Here is a 20320-nt window from a genome sequence, read left to right on the forward strand (position 1 = left end):
GTTCAGATCAAAAGCACTGATTACTGCTCAAGTCACAGACTACAGTAAATAGCTACATGAGCTTACATTTTAATAAGAAACATTTTTTTTTAGTATAAAAATTCCTGACTTCAGGTATATATAATTGTAAAGGTTTTATTCCAAGCTGTAATTCTTTACCAATGTTCATTCAAGAACACTGGAAGCAAAATGTAGGGGAATTCTTGCATGCTTAGACAGAAGAAAATGAAAGTCAGCCCTACTGCAGGAGTCCAAATAGACATTTCATAGCTCTAGACTGAGAAACCCACTACAAGCACTCCTGAGGGATATCTGCAGTGTTATGAATTTAGTAGCCATTTTCTCAAATATGGCTACTAAAGGGGTTGAGATAGCAAGATCAAAACCCTGTTCTAATTCTTAAAGCTTCTATATGTGCTCTCGAAGGCATGGATGGAGCCCATGCTAGAGTTCCTTCATATCAAGAAGGTACTGGGTTAGAAAATGCAGTTAAATAAAAACTCAGGAGATGCTTGATGGTGTAGCTAAGTCGTCTTCAGCATCCTTTTTGAGGTAGGTCAGCTTTGACCAGCTCTGCATACTGCCAGCAAAGCTTCATGAGGAAAGGTGGCAAACAGTCCTTTGAGATTTTAATTGCTGACAGTACACATGATTTATGAAAAAGCAAAAGAGGATGAAAAATATCACCAATGCCCAAGCCATAAAACTTACAAGAGGCTTGAGATGTAAAAGACTGGTGTTTAAAAAATACTTCCAATCCCTGATGTGCAGCCTATATAACCAATATCATACCTGGACTGCACAGAGGTTGGAACAAGCTATCATAAAAATTAAGTTGCAAATCTTCAAAGCATAAGAAGCATTTCAAGAACAGAACAAAAGAAGCAGATGCAGCTAACAGGCAGGAGGCATGTAATAACTATGAATTGGTGAGGCTAAGAAGAGATGGGGCAAGAATTCCTACAGAAATACCTTTATCCCACACATCTCAGCATCCATTCACAGAGGAACAAGTTCTAGGAAGGGACAGGGATTGGCAGTTACAGCAAAGCTTAGAGCATGGACTCCTCACCTTCATGTAGAGGCAGTCTTTTAACATCACAAGATGCAACAAAGAAAAAAGCTGCTCGTCTTAAAAACTAGCTACAAATTAAGTGCACTTTAGCCACTTTATTTTATAGTGACTAGCAAAAACAAGTCAAATTCAGGAGCAACATTTGGAGACTGAGTGGTGCTTAGTGAATGGTGCATATCTGGCCCTGTCCCATGGATTCCTGTGCCACACTACCTCTGCTTCCATTCTTTTATGAAGTTGAAAATGGTGCCACAGTTCATAATGTGCACATTTATAGACCATGAACACCAGTGAGAGAGTGCTGAAATCTAAAAGCATCTATCACATAGTAAGAGCTGCATTTCCTGTGCATTTATGGATCTGAAGCCTAGCACCAGAGCAGCTACAAGTCATCTGAATGAGGAAAAAGAAATCACACACTGTAATATTTTAACCATCTCTGAATACACATTCTTCACATCCCTGCAACAAGATCTATAAAAGACAAAAGAAATGCTACACTCGGATCAGATGCTCTAGTTCAGTGTCCTGTCTTTGATACTGGAGAGCAGCAGATATGTCAGCAAAAGCATGGAATAAATAGTTGTTAAAAACCTACCTCTTGAGGAAAGCATCTCTTAATGCCATCAGCACAAAGGTTGCCACCATTATGAAAATTGGGGTTTTTCCCCTCATGTCTTCTATGTATTCAGTCTCTCCCCCTCTTCCATTTCTTTTCCTTCCCTTCTCAAAGCCTCTGAACCCTCTCAGGGAGTAGAGATAGCTGAAATGTCTCACGAGGTCTTCTCTCAGCAGACATGGGAGCAGCAGCCAGGAGGGAGGGCTACCATATGGTACTGCCCTTCCAGCAGGATTATCCTGTTCTGAGGCTTTACCATTTAGTTCCCAATATTGCCCTACAAGGAACAGGAGCTAGCCAGGAGAAAAGCTGCAGCTCTGAAGGGCTAGGACACAGAACTTCTTTCTGACCTTTGTTTCTAGACAAACTAACAAAAATCAGTGTTGAGGACTGGTGGGAATGCAGTTCTCATGGCAGGGTGAGCTACTGCCACATGCATGGCTAGTACACGTTTCTCTCAGCAAAGTTTATATTTAGGGAGCACAAAAACAACTCTCTGCTAGAAATATATATGAGATGACATTTTATTATTATGCACAATTTTTGTCATTCACAGCTTACTGGTCTGTAGTCCTGAAATGAAGTGAGTATGTACAGTAGCAAACTTAAATGATTTTCCATTGACAATGAAAATAAATCACATTTTAGTGTTACATCACACTATTCATTGCATCTCAGTAGACATAGATGGTATAGAATAAGCAATAATAATTCTCATACATTGAGAACTCCAGGATCTTCCACCCCCATTTCCCTTACTTAGATCTAAAACACCTGCCCTTTAAACTGATGTCAAAAAACCACAAAGCAACAAAAAAAGCAAAACAGGAAGGAAAGACAAGAGGTTTCAGACTTGCACAGATGTGGTTTTCCTTTTCTTTTTTTAACTCAGCAGTCTTTGAAAAGAAATACATGGTATCAACAACAACTGTGTAGTTTTATATTTCAAGTCATACTTTAGCTCTTAAGAAGTTGAAACAAACTCAACAGAACTAGAATTTACTTTGTAATTCAAGAAAGTAAAGAAATACTAACATATACAACATTTCAAACTTTAAAGCTAATCATTCCAATGATGTTTCTTGGTTGGAAAAGTGTTGAAATAGTCAGAAAAGAACCGCAAAGACAGCTGAGTAGCTAACAATACAGTGTTTTACTGTGCATGTATTAACTACACATATTTTGCATATTTTTATCACAGCTTTGTTGTTTTATTATTTGTTGGGAGGTTTTATGGCAAAACATTAGGAAGCCCAGTTGTTTCACAACAGAAGGTTCATAAGGGAATAATGCCACAGTCTTAAAGTCCATGCTTCAGTGAGGTTTCACCACTCTGCATCTCCAATGGCTTTTGCAAAAACATGGTCTTTACCCTCAAAGGACATCACTCCATCTTTTAAGAAGAACTTCCATTTGTTCTTAGTTCGATGTATCTGATAAAAAGTAAAAATCAAAATCAATGCCCCCACAAATATGTATTAGACCATCCATTTAATAAAAAAAAAAAAAAATATTTTAGCACAGCCTGGTTTACACACCCAGTTTTTATTTGAAAATCCTGATAGCCCAAAATATTCAGTGGAAGCAGTATATTTCATTTGTCTATAATGAATTCCCTGCCCTCTCAAGAGAGCAATCTCATGAATCTTAGCACACCTTCTCCCACGCTCCCTCCCCACTCTCCCAAGAAAATGTGAGCTATGTGACAACTCAACACCAGCAGGACAAGACAACAGTAATGGAGCAATTTCATGAGAGATCAGTCTGCCCCAAAACAAACTGCACCTTGAAAACAAGTACAGCTTAACTGAAATGCAGTGTTTTCCTTTTTCCATACACATGGCAAAGCAATGTTGCATGCACAGCAGTGTAAGAATAAGGCTAAAAGCATGAAAACTTTGCTTAAGAGCAAATACTGCCATAAAAAAAAAAAAATTATATTCTGTTTCTTTTTGAAGGCCTGCAAAATAATCCATACTGCAGAAAGCTTTGTTTGATACTAAAAGAAGGCATTTTAAACAACTCTAGAAAATTCCTTGGATTTTCAGCAGTCTAGTTTCATCTCTAGAAAGAAAAAGAAACAGGACAGCAATTTTGCCAACAGCATTCTTTTATAGGTAATGAGGTAACAATAGAAAAATGTTTTTATCTACTTTTCACTATGCCTAGTTACTAATGACTTTTGAAAGAATAAAAGTCAAGGCACATTCTCAAGCAAACTATAGCCATATTGTTCCATATTTGTTTTAAAATAAAATATGTACTTTGTTTCATTATCTTTTAAATTACTGATATATAAGCATCCAAAACCATACCAGAGTTAGTATTTAATCTGATCTTTGGAAGTTCAAAATAAGGTTGAATTTTAAACATTAAAATGAAGGACAAAATGGCCCAGTTGGTTTTTCAGCCACAACAGAATTCTGATATGAAAATCTCCCAGTAAGCACTTCAAAGACAAAAAATGTTAAACACTTCTCTTTCTGTTACCCATTTCAAAAGTCTTAATTCATGGCTGAATATGCCTGTGTACATCCATGGAGATGTTGCTATTACTTAAAAGTTAAGGGAAAGCATATGCTTTTGCACCTTTACATATTTTAATTTTGCAAGACTTGTTCTCTTTTCCTTTAACAGGCCATTCTGATTATCCTCATTTCAGAAAACAGCAGGAAAGTTTTCAGACTATTGTCAGCTAAACACATAATATAAACAGTCGATTATTACAGCACTAGATTTTCTTTAAAAAGTATTGACAGTAGAACAGACACAGATTTGCTGAAGATATTATTTGGAATGATTAAGGAACAAAGATAAAAGTACACACTGTACCTTGTCGTACTGACAAACTATCACGTTGTCGGTGTCAAATAAGTCTGGAATGTCCTGTTCACTGACATCATCACCAGAGTTCAAGGGGTCCTAGAAATTAAAATTCTATTTTATACACTCTTTCAGAATAGCATTGAATATGCTTGGCATCAAACACACCTAGAACAATAAGGGTTACCACTGAAAAAAAAAAATCAAGACCTAGAGGCTGTGAAGACCGCGGTACATAAACTTCGTTTATAAGCACCTTTACATGCTTGCATTCTCAAAAACAAGAACAACCTAAACAAAAACACAGGTCAAAAAGCAAGACTGCTAAAGGATAAAGTGATTCCAGTAACTGGAACACTGATCAACTTGTATTTATTTGAAGTCCAAATGCTACAAGTTGATTCTCTCGTGAACAAATCTCCAGGATACAAAATCACACACCTTTAACAAAAAGGAAAACCTAGGAAACATATGTACTTGTATCATATTGTTCTCTGTTAAATCCCCTGTGGTTCTTCAGAAGGAATGGAAATCCAGATTTGTATCCTGATCTTATTTAAATATATCTTATTTAAAATCTAAATTTTTTTAATTATATCTTATTTAAATAAAAAGCAGAACTCCATTCCTCTGAGGCCAGGGTTTTACAATAGATCTTTAATTCTGATAATTTAGTACTTTAATTAATCCAATAAACAAATGACTTTTCAACATTTCTTTCATTTGTCCACACTCTTCATAATGAGCTTTGAGTAATTTCTCAGCAGTACCTCCTATCTCCTGAGGCATGTAACTTCACTGTGCATTAAACTAACCAGGAATTGTTCTACGTCCAACAATTCAAGTCAAGATACACCTACTATTGTTACGTGTTTCACAAGGCTAAAAAGTAAATTACCTCCTCAACTATATCTATTTGGAGGTCTTCATTATCACCACCACTGCAGCTAGACTCCATATTTGAAGTACTGTCACATTCTTCATCGTAGTCTTCCTCATCATCCAGAACTTTTAGATCCTCTGATTCAACAATTCCAATGAATTCATTCTCTTCCTTATCTTTTGCATGTGCTATTTCTTCCTTGGAAGAAACATCACCAGTACCATCCAGTTGGATTATGCCTTCAATGGCACTGCAGGTATCCTTCTCCGATTGGAAGTTATATTCTCTCTGCTCAGTAGGTTCCATGTGACAGGAATAAAAGAGACCAGAGACAGCTTGTGAATTAACACCACAATAAAAGCTATGTTCAGTACAAAGCCTGAGATTTTTGTTCATAAACCAGCATATTTGGGGCACTAAAATGAGAGTTTCAAGTCCTACTACCTGTAAGCCCTGAGTACATTTGCAAACTGTCATTACATCGAACCTTAAATTAAACCCATGTCAAATATTCCTCAGCAATACAGAAAAAAAGAATTCTTTGACTTTTCTTTAAGCACTCCTGTAGTCAACTCTAAAAAAAAGGCAATTAAGTAGGCCTTTAGAATTTCTATTGCAAAAAACCTTCAAAGGAAAAAAAACAAACCCCAAGCTACTCCTCTGACTCAAAAATAGCATTTGTCATTCCTTAAATAAAAGTCAAGATGAACTGATTCCTCTCTTTCAGCTCAATCAAAATGCTTTGTTTAAATAAGATATAAAAAGCTGGGAGAAACAGTAAACATTTCACTACTTCAAGTTACTGTTCATAAAAGTGCTAGAACTCCTAAACAGAGCATTCACAGGAGCATAAAAGGCTTTAAGGCTTTGGCCATCTTTAGTTTCTCATTAAATCCTTATTGTAGCACTTAATTCCCATTCACATACACTTTCTAGTTCAACAAAATAACACTTTGCTTTGACCTTCCATTCTTACTGTGGACAGTCTTCATCATCCTGCCATCAAAGTTCAGATGAGCAACATAACATGCTTTCTATTTTCAGACATTTGGCATTATTGTCATTAAATCTGCATTTAATAAATTTGCCTCAATCACACATAAGCACTACAACTCAAAGTGAGCAAGCCAGTCTGAACTTCAAACATCTGCAAACAATTTCTGGAACAAAAATTAGATGAGGTCAGGAAAGTGGCTTGTTAATAAGTCATTCAAGTTTTCCACACAGCTCTAGCTGAGTTCTAGTTTGTTCAGGACTTTTTCCCAAGGAAATACATTTTCTTCCAGCAGATTTTCACTTATCAAATCTGACTTTTCATCCTCAATGCAAAATGCTCTTCATACATTATAAGCTCAAACTAATCCTAGCTGATACTGCAAGCACTTTGTCCACAGCTGACCAGTATCCATATGCTGATCAGTGTCAGAATGATATGGAACTTCTCAAGAGGTCATTCGTGTCTGTTTAGTCACCAAAACAAAACAAAAAAAACTATGATCCCCAAAAGTAATCAAGAAGTCTAATACATTATATCTATCCGTTATCCATTACACTTCATCTTTTTAGATTGACATTCTCATCCATCACAGTATTTTACAGTATTTTTGACAAATTCTTAATGTAAAAATAAGCAGTTAGCTATTGCTCTTCTAAACAAGCTCAAGAAAGAATTTTAAGATGAAAATAATTTTTATTCTTACAATTGAGGTGCTATTTGTCATTTATGGATGTGTTCAAACCACTATCTCCAACAGATATATTTTCACCAGCTGAGAGACAAAAGGCATTACCTCGTCAGAGGAAGCAATGCTGCCCTGACCTTTCAGGAATGCATTGTCATCCAAACTTTCACTCGAGATAATCAGGTCGATGATATCATCAGACACTTGCTGCTGCACCAGGTCCGGAGGCTCCATGTCCAACTGCCCCTCCACATCCAGCAGTACACTGCTCGAGCTGTTTGCCAAGGACTCATCGAGAAAAAGCCCTACAGAGGATTCTGGAGTAAACACAGCTGTGTGAAGATTGTCATGCTGGGAGTTTTCTGTGGAGTCTGCACACCGATTCAACACTGCATTAGTTGCAAGTTCCTGCTGACTCACAGGAGGCTGCTGGACCAATGAAGCAGAGTTCTCCAGGGGTTTTTTTTCCACAATGTTTGGTTTAAATACCATAGTCTGTTGGACAACAGCCTCCTGGGGTTGCAATGTTTCACCAGCTGCCTGGAAAGAAGGTGCATTCATCTGTGCAACACCGGCAACACTGGCTTGCAGAACTGAAGGTTGCCCAAGGGGATGAATTATCTGCTGCACAGGAGGGTGTAGAATGCTGCTATCTGCTGAGGCCTGTGTAACCATAACAGGCACATTTACTTTATAAAGTTGCCCTACAGAGAGAAGAGTTGAAAACTGCTTCAGCAAGTTAAACTACAGGTTCATCCAGGCCACTGACCTCTTACCACTAAAAACCAATAGCAAACACTCAGGCAAACTACGAGAAAAGGGATGTTTACAAAGTAAAACTTTCCTCAAGCACAATTTCAGCCCTTGAAAATTAAGCATTCAAAAGCTTTCTGAATCATGGCTTCAAATCCAGTCCATCATGTTTTACACCCATTTTTAGTCTTGGCCTACACAGTACCCTGTAACAGTAAGTTCAATAATTTAATTACGTACTAGCTTTAAAACAATACATAAATAAAAATCCTGGTTTGATTTTTTTCTATGTTATTTCAGAAACTAACAAATACAAGATGAAACAATAAACTATTTTATATCTACAGGGAGAGTTCAGGACCTTTAGGTATCCCCTCTAAAAAAACTACCCAATGAAGTTAAAAAAAAAGGAAAAAAAAGACCATTCCTAATTTCTGTACCTTCTCTTTCTATGAAAATCACTCCAAATACTGAATCCTTAAAGTCATTATTATCAGTGTTAGAATTACAATGCCAGAGCCAAGTTCCAAATTCCACTTGATTTTTCTCCTCCACACACACATGCTCACACGCACACAGCCACTGGTACCAATCTATAGGTCTCAGAATCTCAGGAGTTATACCTGAAATAGATAACTAGTGACATTAGTTCAAAAAGAACAGCTGTTTGAGGAAAGATTTAATGACTGAAATAAGCCTTCCACTGATCACACCTAAGCAGCACAAGCACGTTTTTGTACAAGCAGCATAGGCAATTTCATCAGCAAATGAATGTGAGCAAAAAGGTTAATGCTTGATTTTATTTTATTTGAATAAGAAATCAATTTGTTTCTGAACCAGTGGAGTGTCTTTACCTTTTTAAAACATGGAAGATTGTCCCTCATATTAGAGAAGGAGATACCTTCTTGATCTTGCAAGTGTACACAACTGACACACTAACTAATCCATGCAATTACTTCCCCCACACAGCAATCATGGACACAAACTACAGAGGAAGAGAAGGGTAACTGGTTTTACCCACCTTTACTTTAACTTCACATCTGTTTTATCTCCTGCACTTGGGACCATCTTTCAATATCCACAGTGCACTGTAACATCTCACATGTCCTCTTTAACCTTACCTGGGGCTGTCTGTAGTGTCACAGCTGGCAGGTGTATGGGATAAGCAACAGCCGAAGGGAGGGCAAGAGTTGTCCCTGCTTGTGAGGGCCCCTGGATACATGAGAGCTGGCTTTAGTAAGAAACAGTGCACACTTCATCCCCTGGGCCCTGACTGCCACACCTAACACATCCATATGGAACACCAATGAGGACCTTTCTGTGGTCATCTTCACTGAAAAGTTGCTTCATGCTTTTGAGATTCAGACAGATGAAGAGCATTCTGCATTAACAGGGTAATGATTTGCCCTAAGTGTTTCCTATTTCCCAGCTATCACATTCCCTTTTTGTTAACAGAACACTTTCCCATACCCCTTCAATGTACCCACCATCCTGAAAGGTATTTATCCACTTAGAGTCACTTTTCCCTAAGTTTATGCATTACTCCACACAGCACAGACTCCTTTCCTAGGAAGGAAGTCATTTCACATTCTCTTTTCCTCCTGGAACTCCTCCAAGAGTTGGATATATGGCTCCCTTTCAAACTAGCTGTTTCAGGGAAATCAAAATTTTAAATCAGGAAACTCACACATTGCAGAAACATCTTCCCAATATTATGTTCAACTTTACAAGCTAATTAGCTTGAGTGTCAGGAGGCTCTCAGTAAGTTCATCAAGCTCTGACAAATAGTAGCCACCCCTCAAAGAAATTTTGCCATTCCCAAGGTTCAGAACTTGTCAACTCTAAAAACATCCATTTGCTTCTGGATGATTCCTACACCTCACAGATAATGCTGCTCCCAGCTTCACTAGTGCTAGTATTTCCCAACCATGCATTATTTTAACACCCAGTAATTTATTTTTTTTTAAGTAACTGTAGAAGTGCGTTTCCACTACACTTCCATCCTATGGGCTAAATACATGCAGCCATGTCTTCCAACACACCTCTGGCTGCACTGCCTGCAAAACCAGCTGGTAGATCCCTATCCTTTTTCACTGCTCAAATAGAAGCAGAAGTGTTACAGTTCTCCCCCTTTAAAACTATTAATAACTGACAAACAACCCTTTAGGAGTTCAGGATAATCAAAACTGAAGTAAAATATCACTACAGCTACATACCAGTTCTGCAGCTGTGAAATGTTGAAAGCCTCTGCCAGCTGGGATGACAAAAGAAGCTATAAACAAAACAAAAAACCCCACTACTTAACAAAAAACATTAATTTCTTGGACACAGTTATCTTTAAATAATTTACCACAGTTATCTTTCAATAATTTACAGCAAGTACACATGAAACTAAAGCAATCTAACTTCAGCTCATACTCATTAGATCAACAACCAAGTGAGCACAAGTATTGCCTTGTCAACATGAGGAAAACATGCAAGTACTTTTCTGCACCAGAACAAATCCAATGGTGCTAACAGTAGGAACAGTAGGATAAGATTTTTCAAAAGCACTTAACTCCTGACTTCAGTGGGAGAAAAAAAAAAAAGCCAAAGGGAAAACTTTCCCAGGCTTCAGGAAGCAAACAATTTAGGTAGTCCTAAATACTTTGAAAATCTCTGCCCATAAGGCAATTCAAATCCCATTTTTAAAAAGAAATAGATTCACCGGCTTCAACAGATTGTTTTGCCTTAGTATTGTCACTAAAAACAGGAGTAACAAGGTAATTCTCATTAAATATAAGACCACCAGTAGCATGCAAACCCAAAAATATATTCCCTTTCAGCATATGGAATAAATAAAACATCTGCCTCCAAAAGCAATTCATTCAACTATGAAGACTGTAAAAAAAAAAAAAAAAACAGATGAAGAGTGCCTGCCCAACCTTGAAGTGCACTACAACACAGATTTAAATTAAACCATCTCATACAGGTTTGTCCTTTATGGGCAAAGGTCCTACCGGCCTCACACTTTGTGATAAGTCTCAGCTGAGCATTGCACTCCACCACAACAATACCAGAGTGGTCAGCTGGACTTAATTGAGAAGAGTAGGTCCTGATGTCAGAGGCCGTGTGAAAGTCAAGTACTTCTCTGCAACAGGAGCACTGCTTTTAGAAAAACTAACTGAAAGAAAAACCAAAAAGCTCCCTCTCTTCTGTTTGAGCAAGAGATTACATTTAAGCCACTGGAGAACCAGATTAAACTCCAACACAACAGCAGAGCTGCATGGCACAAACGTGCCAGATAACCTCTGCACACATCAGGACACACATTAAACGGGGAAGCAAAAGCTTAACCCTACAAGTAAAAGGTGCAACTGAAGGGCTACACTTTTGGACTGCAAACAAGAACACTAAAATTCTCTACATGTTTTGCTACTGGAAATAGGCAGCAGATCAAGAGCACATACAGAGAATTCCATTAGTTTATCAAAGTTTAATTCATCTTTTATTGGTCAAATTCTGCTTTCAAAGTTACTTGTTCCCCCTCGTGCTATTTACAGAAGCATCACAAACTAAGATTATTGCAAGTCTTCCAAAAATATCCCTGAATCACAGAGCTATTCTTAAATTGCTTCTGTTGTGTCCAACACCTGACCTGCTGAAGCCTGCAGAACACTGTGAAAATTGCGTGGCAGCTGCAGGGTGAACTGTGGAGAACAGTGGCCATGCCTGAAGAAGCCTTCTGTTGCTTTAGACTCTGTCACCTTGGTTTCCCAAAGCTGCAGAAAGATCATTATTAAGGTCAACAAACATCAGCTTTGAAAACAAACTATGTCTAAAAAGATAATCAAGTATTCCCAGTTTTTTGAGAGTAAACTGACTGATTCTAACCAATAAACATGGTAACAACATGGATTTTAACTGCCCGCAGCCAACATATCACTCACAGGATACTTGTAACTCTAAGTTAAGGTAAAAGTTTGTATGTTTTGGAGGGCAAAGAAATGAACAGGTACATCTTCTCAAACAACAACAACAAAAAACCCCACAGCTGCTATTTACACAGGGGAAGCAAACAAACCTGCTTCAAGTCTTTCAGAACCTGTTCCTCTACCCCCTCTTCTGCAAAAAGTTCCCGCACACCTTCAATCACATCTTCGATAATGGACTTGTATAGCATAGACTAAATTAAAAAATATATTTTTTCAAGTTAAGATGAGCATTAAGTCATTTGAAAAGATAGCACAAATTCTAATCTCACTGCATGAACTATTGTTATGAACTGAACAGCAAGAACAGATCAGTTTAATAAACTGAATGTCAAACGTGAAGGTCTGCAATTCCACTCATTCTTTTAAATCTGACATCCCTAGAAAAATACTGGATTTGAGCAGCAAATTATTAGTTAGGCTACAGAAACGTTCAAGAAAATCGTAGAAATGTTACAAAAACAGTTGCTGTGCTTATTTTCAAACAAGCACGTCCAACCACTTTGTATTATTCTATAATCATTGCCCCTAACTTAAAGGCCAACCAACAGTACAAGCTACTAAAAATGAGATGTGCCTATTCCATCAGAAGCAGAATGTAAGGAACCTGCAAAAAATAACAAAGATTTTTTTTTTGTGGAAACAGTTTTATGCTGTATAGTGGATTAGTTAAGGAAATTTTAACATTATCACTATCAATACATATCATTATCTTATATTACAATAGGACTTCAACAGAAAATTTTATTCCTTCTTCTGCCCATATAAGTGATTAAATTCTAATGCTCCAGTTAGACCTGGACAGCAGACACACATGAGCTTCAATGTTCATACACTCCAACATAAGATAATTAGCTTGTAGCAATTTAAACCTTATTAATCTTGATTATCATTGTCGCCAGAATAGCCTACACAAGGTGAAAGATGAAGCTAAGATATTTTAGGAAACAGAGGAGTCTGAGTTATTAATTTTCATTTTTTTTAACATCAAATTAATATTTTACTGCTCTAAAGTTATTCTAAAGTGCAGATGAAAAGTAATTTCATTTAAAAAAAATAGAAGTTATTAAGAAGTAACACATTACACTTTTTGAAAAAGCAAACAACACAATATAGCACTACTTTAAAATAACCATACTCATGTATAATTTTTTTATCTGGGATTAGTGATCTCCAAAAATTCTCCACCACATTTCAGCGTACTGAGAAGATGAGGAGGAAAAAAAAGTTTACTCTTGTGCCACTGCACTAAAAGCTGTTGATCAGCCCATATGTCAAATGCTCTGCCTTCACTGTTAATCCAGAAAAGAAACTGAATGTAAATCTTTCAACGGGCCTATTCCTCTCCCCAGGATTGCCAAACTAGAGTGAGTACAAATATTTATTACGCTACGTAAAAACTGAACATAGCGACTGTAAAATTCAAACACCGCATGCTTCCAAATTAGAGAAAAATGGTTACAGTGCAGACATTGTTGTACTCCAGCTTTATCCCTTCACACACAGGCACTCTTTTGCCGGAACCAGGCCATCCATATCGGGAACCGTCAAACTCCAGTTTTCTTTGTACACAGCGAGGCGGCAGGAAGGGCTTATCAACACTCCATTGCGGCAAAGCCCGAAGTGAGTCTAAAAGGGAAGCCTCCAAGGCTCCCCTGGGATTACTGTCCCCTGAGGGACCACCTGAAGCCCCACGTACGAGGGGACAAGAGCAGATGAAACCCAGCGCGGGGGTAAAAGCCGCCGCTTCCCTCCCTGGCACTGCCGGGCTCGCACAGCGCCCCGCTGGAGCTGCCCGGCGCCTCACGCCAAGCCCGGACACGACCCTTCCCCCCGCGCCCACAACGTGTCATTTTCAACAACGACCACGACTACGACAAAAAGGGGGGAGGCAGGGAGAGGGAGGCGATTTCCCCGTCCCGTAGGGAAGGGCAGCCCCCGGCCCGGCCCCTCACCACGGGGCTGCCGTGATCCATGGCCGCGGCCGCGCCGCCGCCGCTCCCGCCCGCCTTTAAGGCGCCGTTGCCATGGGGACAGCCCGGCCCCGCCCGGCCGTCCCTGCCCTCCCACATCCCTGAAAACCCTGGGGCCCTGGGAGCGCTGGGTGCTACACCCACGCACCGAAAGCAAGACCCCAAAAGAGAGGCGGGCCGAAAGGAGGTGTGGGATCCGAGCTCTGGCCTGGAGCTTACCCTCATGAGCGGAGGGGAAAGGAGGATTTGTCTGGAGAACTATAGCTGCTCCACGGTGCGAGAAGGCACCGAGGAAAGCTGGATACAAAGGCATATCATTTTGCTCTAATAAACCCCGAAGTCATGATTACCTCCTAAACAGGGGGATAGCTGAAGCTACTAGTTAAGTAGCAGCAATCTGGCACAACTACTCAAATTATTGCTTACATTTGCAGCAATCTGTTCATATGTTAATACAGAGATTTACCAATTTAGCAATTACTCATCTGGAAAAATGTTCATTAATCCCATATATGTAGTAGAATATATGCTTGGGTCTTTCTGCACCTTCAGTCAGTGTTGCCCTGGTGATTCTGAGAACCTAGAAACATAATCTTTTTTTCCTTTCTTTTTCATTTTTTAGGTAGCTATGTAGTTACAGTGCTGTCTAGCTTGTGAAGAGGAGACTCACCCATTAAGCTTTCATTTTTAAGGCTAACTTACACATCCTGAAAAATGAAAATATTTTAATGAAAATACTGACAGACCCTTAATTATACAGCCACACTAACACCTACAAAAAAAAGAAGCAACATCCATAACCGTATTCTAAACTGCATTTTCAAAAGTGAGACAAATACAATTGCCTATTGAAGTAATTTTGCTCTGGCAGAAAATATGTTTAATGACACTGTCTGGGTCTTGAATTAAACAGCAGTTACATATGCAGCTGTTCTGTATGCCCTGCATCTTCACAAGGAAAGGAAGAGCCATGTTGCTTTTATTTAAATAATAAAACATGTTTTTTTAAACCACAGTGCTCATTTGAAACTGTCTGGGATAGTGCATACCAAGAGTGTCCTTATTCTTCTCCTGTTTTTTCCCTTCAAGTTAGCAGAGATAGCAGGAAGGAGCTGCAGCCTTGAGGATCTTGCTGGGCCCTGAAGGTCACAGATGGTGATCCTGCAGCTGGATTCTGCCTTCCTCATCAGGCAGATAGACCTTATGCAGAGCCTTCTCCCTGCCAGCATACTGTACAGTGCTTCTAGAAAGGTGGAAGTGCAGAAAGAAGATCTATAAATGAGCTCCCTTCTTTCTACCTCTGTTTATCTAGGGATTACCAAGTGCCTTGAAATTGTAACAGTTTGTATGCCTAACTTCAAAAAGAAGGAGAACTGGGGAGCTTGATACCAAAGGACTTCCCAGCTGTCTCAGATAGTGGTCAGATTACTTGGCCTATGTCCACATGTTGCAGACCAAAGCAAATTATCTTCACCTGCTCTTCAGGTGGAGAGCACGTCTCTGTATTTGTACTCCCACAAGGCATGTGGGCATACCCCATTTGTTCTAAATTATACCCTTTGCATGGCGAACAACAAAGATCCTGTCACCAAGGTCAACATGTGAGTTCCCTTCATGCAGGGGACAGCAGATAAGCCTACTTATAGTACACTGCTATTGCTGAGGATAAAGTAGAAACTGGGAAAGGGAATACAACTTTCCAAACTGCACAGGGAGTTTGTAGAGGGCACTTCCTGCTAACCAAGGTGCTTATGCTTTCATCTGAGGTCTAGCAACATACCTTATATACTTTCTTTTACAAATGCCTAGGGAAGTTGGTTTTTCACCTAAGCACTGCAAATAGTATCAGCTGAACAGCATGAGAAAGCCCGGTATGCACTGAAAAAATTCAATCATCTCTCAACAAGGAAAAAAATATTAAAATATCTGTGAACACCATTATCCATACTGACTGCCTAGCTTTGATATGGTGATCTTAACCTACTATCAGTGTCCTGCAGTCATTTTCATGCTTATGGACTTTTCTAACACTCAAACTCTACTTTCAAGAGAAGAAACTAAGGCACAGACACAGCAAATATCTTGTCCAAGGTCACAAACGGCAGTGGGGAACAGTATCCAGGTTTCATCAGTCTTGGTACAGGTTCCATCCCAGCTCTCCCCATTGTAGTCTCTTTAAGATCTCGCAAGAGTTTTAGAAATGAGACTATCAAAAAGATTAGCATGCTGTTCAAACCCTTCTGATTTTTCAGGGATTTTGTCAGCATTTGGGATAGTGCTGCTTAAGGACACCTCAAACATTCGTTTTCTAGACAGGTTTTAATTTGTAATTATTTATACTACTCTTGATACATGATGTCTAGAGAAGATTTATTTTTGGATGATGAAGCTTTATTAATCATTTTAAAAAAATGTACCTTTTTCAAATATCTTCCGTCTAGAAAGAGAAATCCCTCAGTATGCTCGGATGCTTGGTCATGACTGCCCTCTCCTGTTTAAATCTAGCATTGCTGCTGTAGAGGAACACAGCCACTCAACCGCAGGACTGCAGAATTCTATCTCAAGGCATATTTTACAAATATCATCTTGCCTTTTCTTTCCAAGTAAAAGCAATCATTCTTAGGAGGAACCAGTTGCAGAATCCAGACAGTCCTCATGGAGATACTGTGACATGAGCAAAAGTGTAATTTCATTTTAAAGATATTCTCTAACATGCTGCCTTTGTTTTTAGCTGTTGACTCATAGATATACAGCACTCCAGTCTCATAACCAATTTTATTAACAGCATGATTTTGTTACAAGCTCCATCATCTCCCTCAGAGTTCTGAGACAGATAATACCAGGACCTGTGATTTGTTCCTTTTTCATTTATCATGTGTGACTCCTGTTTCTTCAAGAGCCTCTCTTTTTTTTTTTTTATTACCTGATTTAAACCACTTTATCAGAAGAACTATAGAAAGACCTGTCTCTTAATTCAATTTAATGACAAATTTTCAGGACAGTGGGTGGCTTATGAAGGGCTCTGACCTGTACAAACTGCTATATAAAAATGGCAGTCTGATGGATTGAATATACTGAATGGTACTGTATATCTCAGCTCCTCGGCAAGCCCAGAGACTTGTATAGTATGAGTAAGCCTAATTAAGGATGAAATAAGCCTTGCCTCTCCTAAATACTTACTCTGATACATATGCCTTATGTGGAGAGAAATTCTCAAAGGGAAAGAGCAGCTACCAGTCATTTCACTGTCCTTATTCTTGTCCCTGCTTTCTATAACACTCCCGCTGCTGTACAGCTCAGTGCTTATCCCCTGTTCCCACACCTCCTTTGCTGTCTGCCTTGTTTCCCTGGGTGTGACATACAGATGTTTTTACCACCCTTTTCTCCCACAGAGACCCCAAACTCCTGCCCTGTGTCCCCAAGAAAGCCACAGTCCAGCTCCCTCTTTCGTCCATTGTCTTTGCCTTCTCTCCCTCTAAGTCCCTTCCCTGCCATCTAGTTTTACCCCCTTCATCAGTGATTGAAATCCCACTCCTTCCTCACCTGCCTGTGATTGCCACTTACCTGCTCCTGGGCTCCTTGACTCCACTGGGGAGGGACAAGCTAACAGAAACGTGCAGAACCACTCAGAGGCAGGGTGCAGTGGGAGAGTAAATGCCAGAAACATCGTTTCTCCTTATTTGAGTTAGCTGATGGAAGTTCAGAGTGGAGCAGACTATTGCAAAAGTCCAGCAGTTTTAGTGCGAATTTAAATAAGAGCAGAGCAGCATGTTTAGGGCAAGGTCAATTTGCTCTGTCTAACTTTGCGTTTGGTAATTTCAAGAGGAATAAAGCTGAGTGACGACATCGGCCCCTTTCACCAGCATTGGGGTTTACACCAACCAAACCACTAAAATCATCCAGCAAGTGACTGAGAAACAGGCTGAAGCACAGCTTAGCCGTCGGGCTCTCCTTTTTACTGCCTAATTGATACCAATATAACTCCATTAAAGAACAACTCTTATGTATGGAAACTAACCTGCATTGCTATATTGGGTGTGGGAAGCATTGACGGAGGACCCCAACATTTGCTCAAGATCATATTCCTGATCTTCCTTTTCTGAGCAAATGTGGATGGGCTCCTGCTGTCCTAATACTTAACTTCATTCTTCTTTGGTTTTTTATCTCTTCCCCTCCCCCCTACTTTTTTGTAAATCTGCCCAAAGCAGATCTTTTGCAGCCCCCTTTTGACATTATAATCACACAATTAACAGCAAAGATATTCAGTAATGGCTTTCCACAAAGGGGGCTAAACAGCCTTTCCCTTTTTCTCTCCAAGCAGTGGATGGCTCCCTCCATTTCAGATGAACTGTCATCTAAATCCTGGTATCATTTAGACAGTAAAATCTACTCCATATTACAGATTACTTGACAGATGAAGGTCCCTTCCTAGATAGCAGTCTAAGAAAGTTAGAGTGGTAGCTACCTCTGGGTATCACCAGGCTAAGGTCTAAGTTCTTGCTGTATATCCTCCCTGTTTCACTTTTGGGTTTTGTTTGATATTTTCATTGCACCGCTTTCAGCATGACTGTCTCATTCCCCTTGCCTGAGCAAGATTGCCCTGTGCAGGAAGACGGGTCACCATTACCAACAGCTGTGCAGAGGTGACACGGGGATACTCTAGGGGGAGCAAGTTCTGCTTGGTGCACGATGGCAGCACGTAGTGGATGAGAGCAGGCATGGTGGATGAGTGCATGGCATGGTGCTGCCTTGAGCTGCAGCGCGCCACAAACAGGTACCAGCTTGGCTTGTTCGGGGAGGACACCTCTCACTGTGCTCCATCAGTTTCACAACCACCTGCTGTGTCTTCAGTGGCTCTGCCCCTGCCCCCCACCCACCCCTTCTTCAGCTGCTTCAGCTCCTCCTCCCCACCCCAGGAGATCACCCAATTCATTTTGCTTCACCCCCCGCAGCTACTCACAACTTTGTTCTCAACTCCTTCCCTTGACGGCACTTCTCTACATGGTTTCCTCACCACTGTTCTGTTTCAGTCCTTCTTATAGTTAAGCTTTTCAATTTGACTTAGAGAGGCATCAGTTCTCCTTATCCCCTGCAAACAAGCTCTGCCTGTTGCTCTTTCCTTCTTGCCAACTCCCTGCTCACTCCCTGCTTCCTCTGTCTTATCTCCACTGCTGGTCACTCTTCACAGGTCTCTTCTACTCCCAACCCATCCCCACTTCTGATTTTTCCCCCTTGGACTTTTCTTGTTGAAAATGGAAATGGAAGTGAAAGTTCTTCCATATTAAACCGAAAAGGCCATCATAGTGCAACGTAACATTAGACTGTATGCACCCACAATCAGAAACACCTAATCACAATAGGGTTTGGGATGGCAAAACAGAATTTAAGTGAATGTTTTTTTATCAGTAAGGCTTCAGCAGGGAGTGTGAGCACCACTTACAGCATGTTATGATGGTTATTGTAAAAAATTACAGGATGTTTTTGCTAAGGAAAGAGCAGCGCTATAAAATAGCGCATACTAGGCATAACAGAATCTAGGAAGCTGTCCCAAAATAAATGTTTTTATGTTTTTACTTATACTCTAGTAATTTGTCATCTCACTTTTCATGCATCTGAATCATTTTGTGCACTGATACTTTTAAACATTGCAAAATGTTTAAACTCTATAAGGGAACTGTACTTTTGCTAGACACCTGCTTTCCATTTGCAGGTGCTCACTGAAGGATAGAACACCACTGAAGTGAGAATGGATGTTAACTCTATTTCCCAGTGTTTCCCAGAATATCTGACAGCTTTGCTACAGACGCAGCAGCATAGGACAAGTGGCATAGTTATTTTATTCTTTAAACCCATTCTTTGAATGCTGCCTCACAAACCTCTCGCCTTATTCCCATATTTCCCCACAGAGGTTTCACTGTTTCCCTAGTAACAGCTCATTTCAAGAACAGGCTTTGAAATTTGTGAAAGTCTTAAACAGTTGTCGCTACATTATATTCGAATACCCCAGAGAGATTAGAGGGAGAAAAACCAGGGTATTCTTTGGGTTACTGTTATGCAAATAAGGCAGGAAAAGGGTCTGTCATAAATGATCATCATGAGACCCCCACCTGGAGTACTGCATCCAGCTCTGGGGCCCCCAACAAAATAAGGACATGGACCTGCTGGAACAAGTTCAGAGGAGGGCCACAGAGAGGCTTGTAGTGCTGGAGCACCTCTCCTATGAAGAGAGAGAGCTGGGTTTGTTCAGCCTGGAAAAGAGAAGGCTCCAGGGAGACCTTATAGCACCTTCCAGTACCTAAAGTGGACTACAAGAAAGATGGAGAGGGACTTGTTACAAGGGCATGTAGTGATAGGACAATGAGGAATGGCTTTAAAGTGAAAGAGGGTACGTTTGGATTAGATATTAGTAAGAAATTCTTTACCATGAGGGCGGTGAGGCACTGGAACAGGTTGCCCAAAGAAGCTGTGGATGCCTCATCCCTGAAAGTGTCCAAGGTCAGGTTGGATGAGGCTTTGAGCAACCTGGTCTAGTGGAAGGTAT

At 39.9% G+C, this 20320-nt stretch overlaps 1 protein-coding gene and 1 long non-coding RNA gene across 4 annotated transcripts; one reads left to right on the forward strand and one right to left on the reverse strand.

The window, feature by feature from the left end:
- Positions 1-2202: 2202 nt before the first annotated feature.
- Positions 2203-13868, reverse strand: GTF2A1L (general transcription factor IIA subunit 1 like). 3 transcript variants are annotated; one of them, XM_064647976.1, is made up of 9 exons: positions 13762-13868; positions 11899-12000; positions 11473-11596; positions 10052-10107; positions 8957-9047; positions 7191-7786; positions 5416-5688; positions 4527-4616; positions 2203-3127 (listed from the first exon to the last, which is right to left on the reverse strand). In XM_064647976.1, the coding sequence occupies exons 1-9, from the start codon at positions 13780-13782 to the stop codon at positions 3020-3022; spliced, it is 1461 nt and encodes a 486-aa protein (XP_064504046.1). In that variant the 5' UTR covers positions 13783-13868; the 3' UTR covers positions 2203-3019. The 3 variants fall into 3 exon arrangements, with proteins under 3 accessions (XP_064504046.1, XP_064504048.1, XP_064504047.1); XM_064647978.1 differs by lacking the exon at positions 13762-13868 and adding an exon at positions 13311-13729; XM_064647977.1 differs by lacking the exon at positions 13762-13868 and adding an exon at positions 13278-13729.
- Positions 13522-14794, forward strand: LOC135410959 (uncharacterized). Its single transcript, XR_010428948.1, has 2 exons — positions 13522-14053; positions 14402-14794. It is a non-coding gene; the product is annotated as an uncharacterized LOC135410959 (long non-coding RNA).
- Positions 14795-20320: the final 5526 nt, after the last annotated feature.

This window comes from Pseudopipra pipra, chromosome 3 (genome assembly GCF_036250125.1).
Source record: "Pseudopipra pipra isolate bDixPip1 chromosome 3, bDixPip1.hap1, whole genome shotgun sequence".
NCBI classification, from domain to species: Eukaryota; Metazoa; Chordata; class Aves; order Passeriformes; family Pipridae; genus Pseudopipra; species Pseudopipra pipra.

Bases quoted from the DNA above. Each gene is read 5' to 3' on its own strand.
- GTF2A1L (XM_064647976.1), bottom strand. From the start codon at position 13,782: ATGGATCACGGCAGCCCCGTG. The intron at 11,597-11,898 runs GTTTGTTTGCTT...ATCTTTCTGCAG, and splicing joins TTCTGAAAGACTTGAAGCAG to CTTTGGGAAACCAAGGTGAC. The intron at 10,108-11,472 runs GTCAGGTGTTGG...TTTTGTTTATAG, and splicing joins TGTTCTGCAGGCTTCAGCAG to CTTCTTTTGTCATCCCAGCT.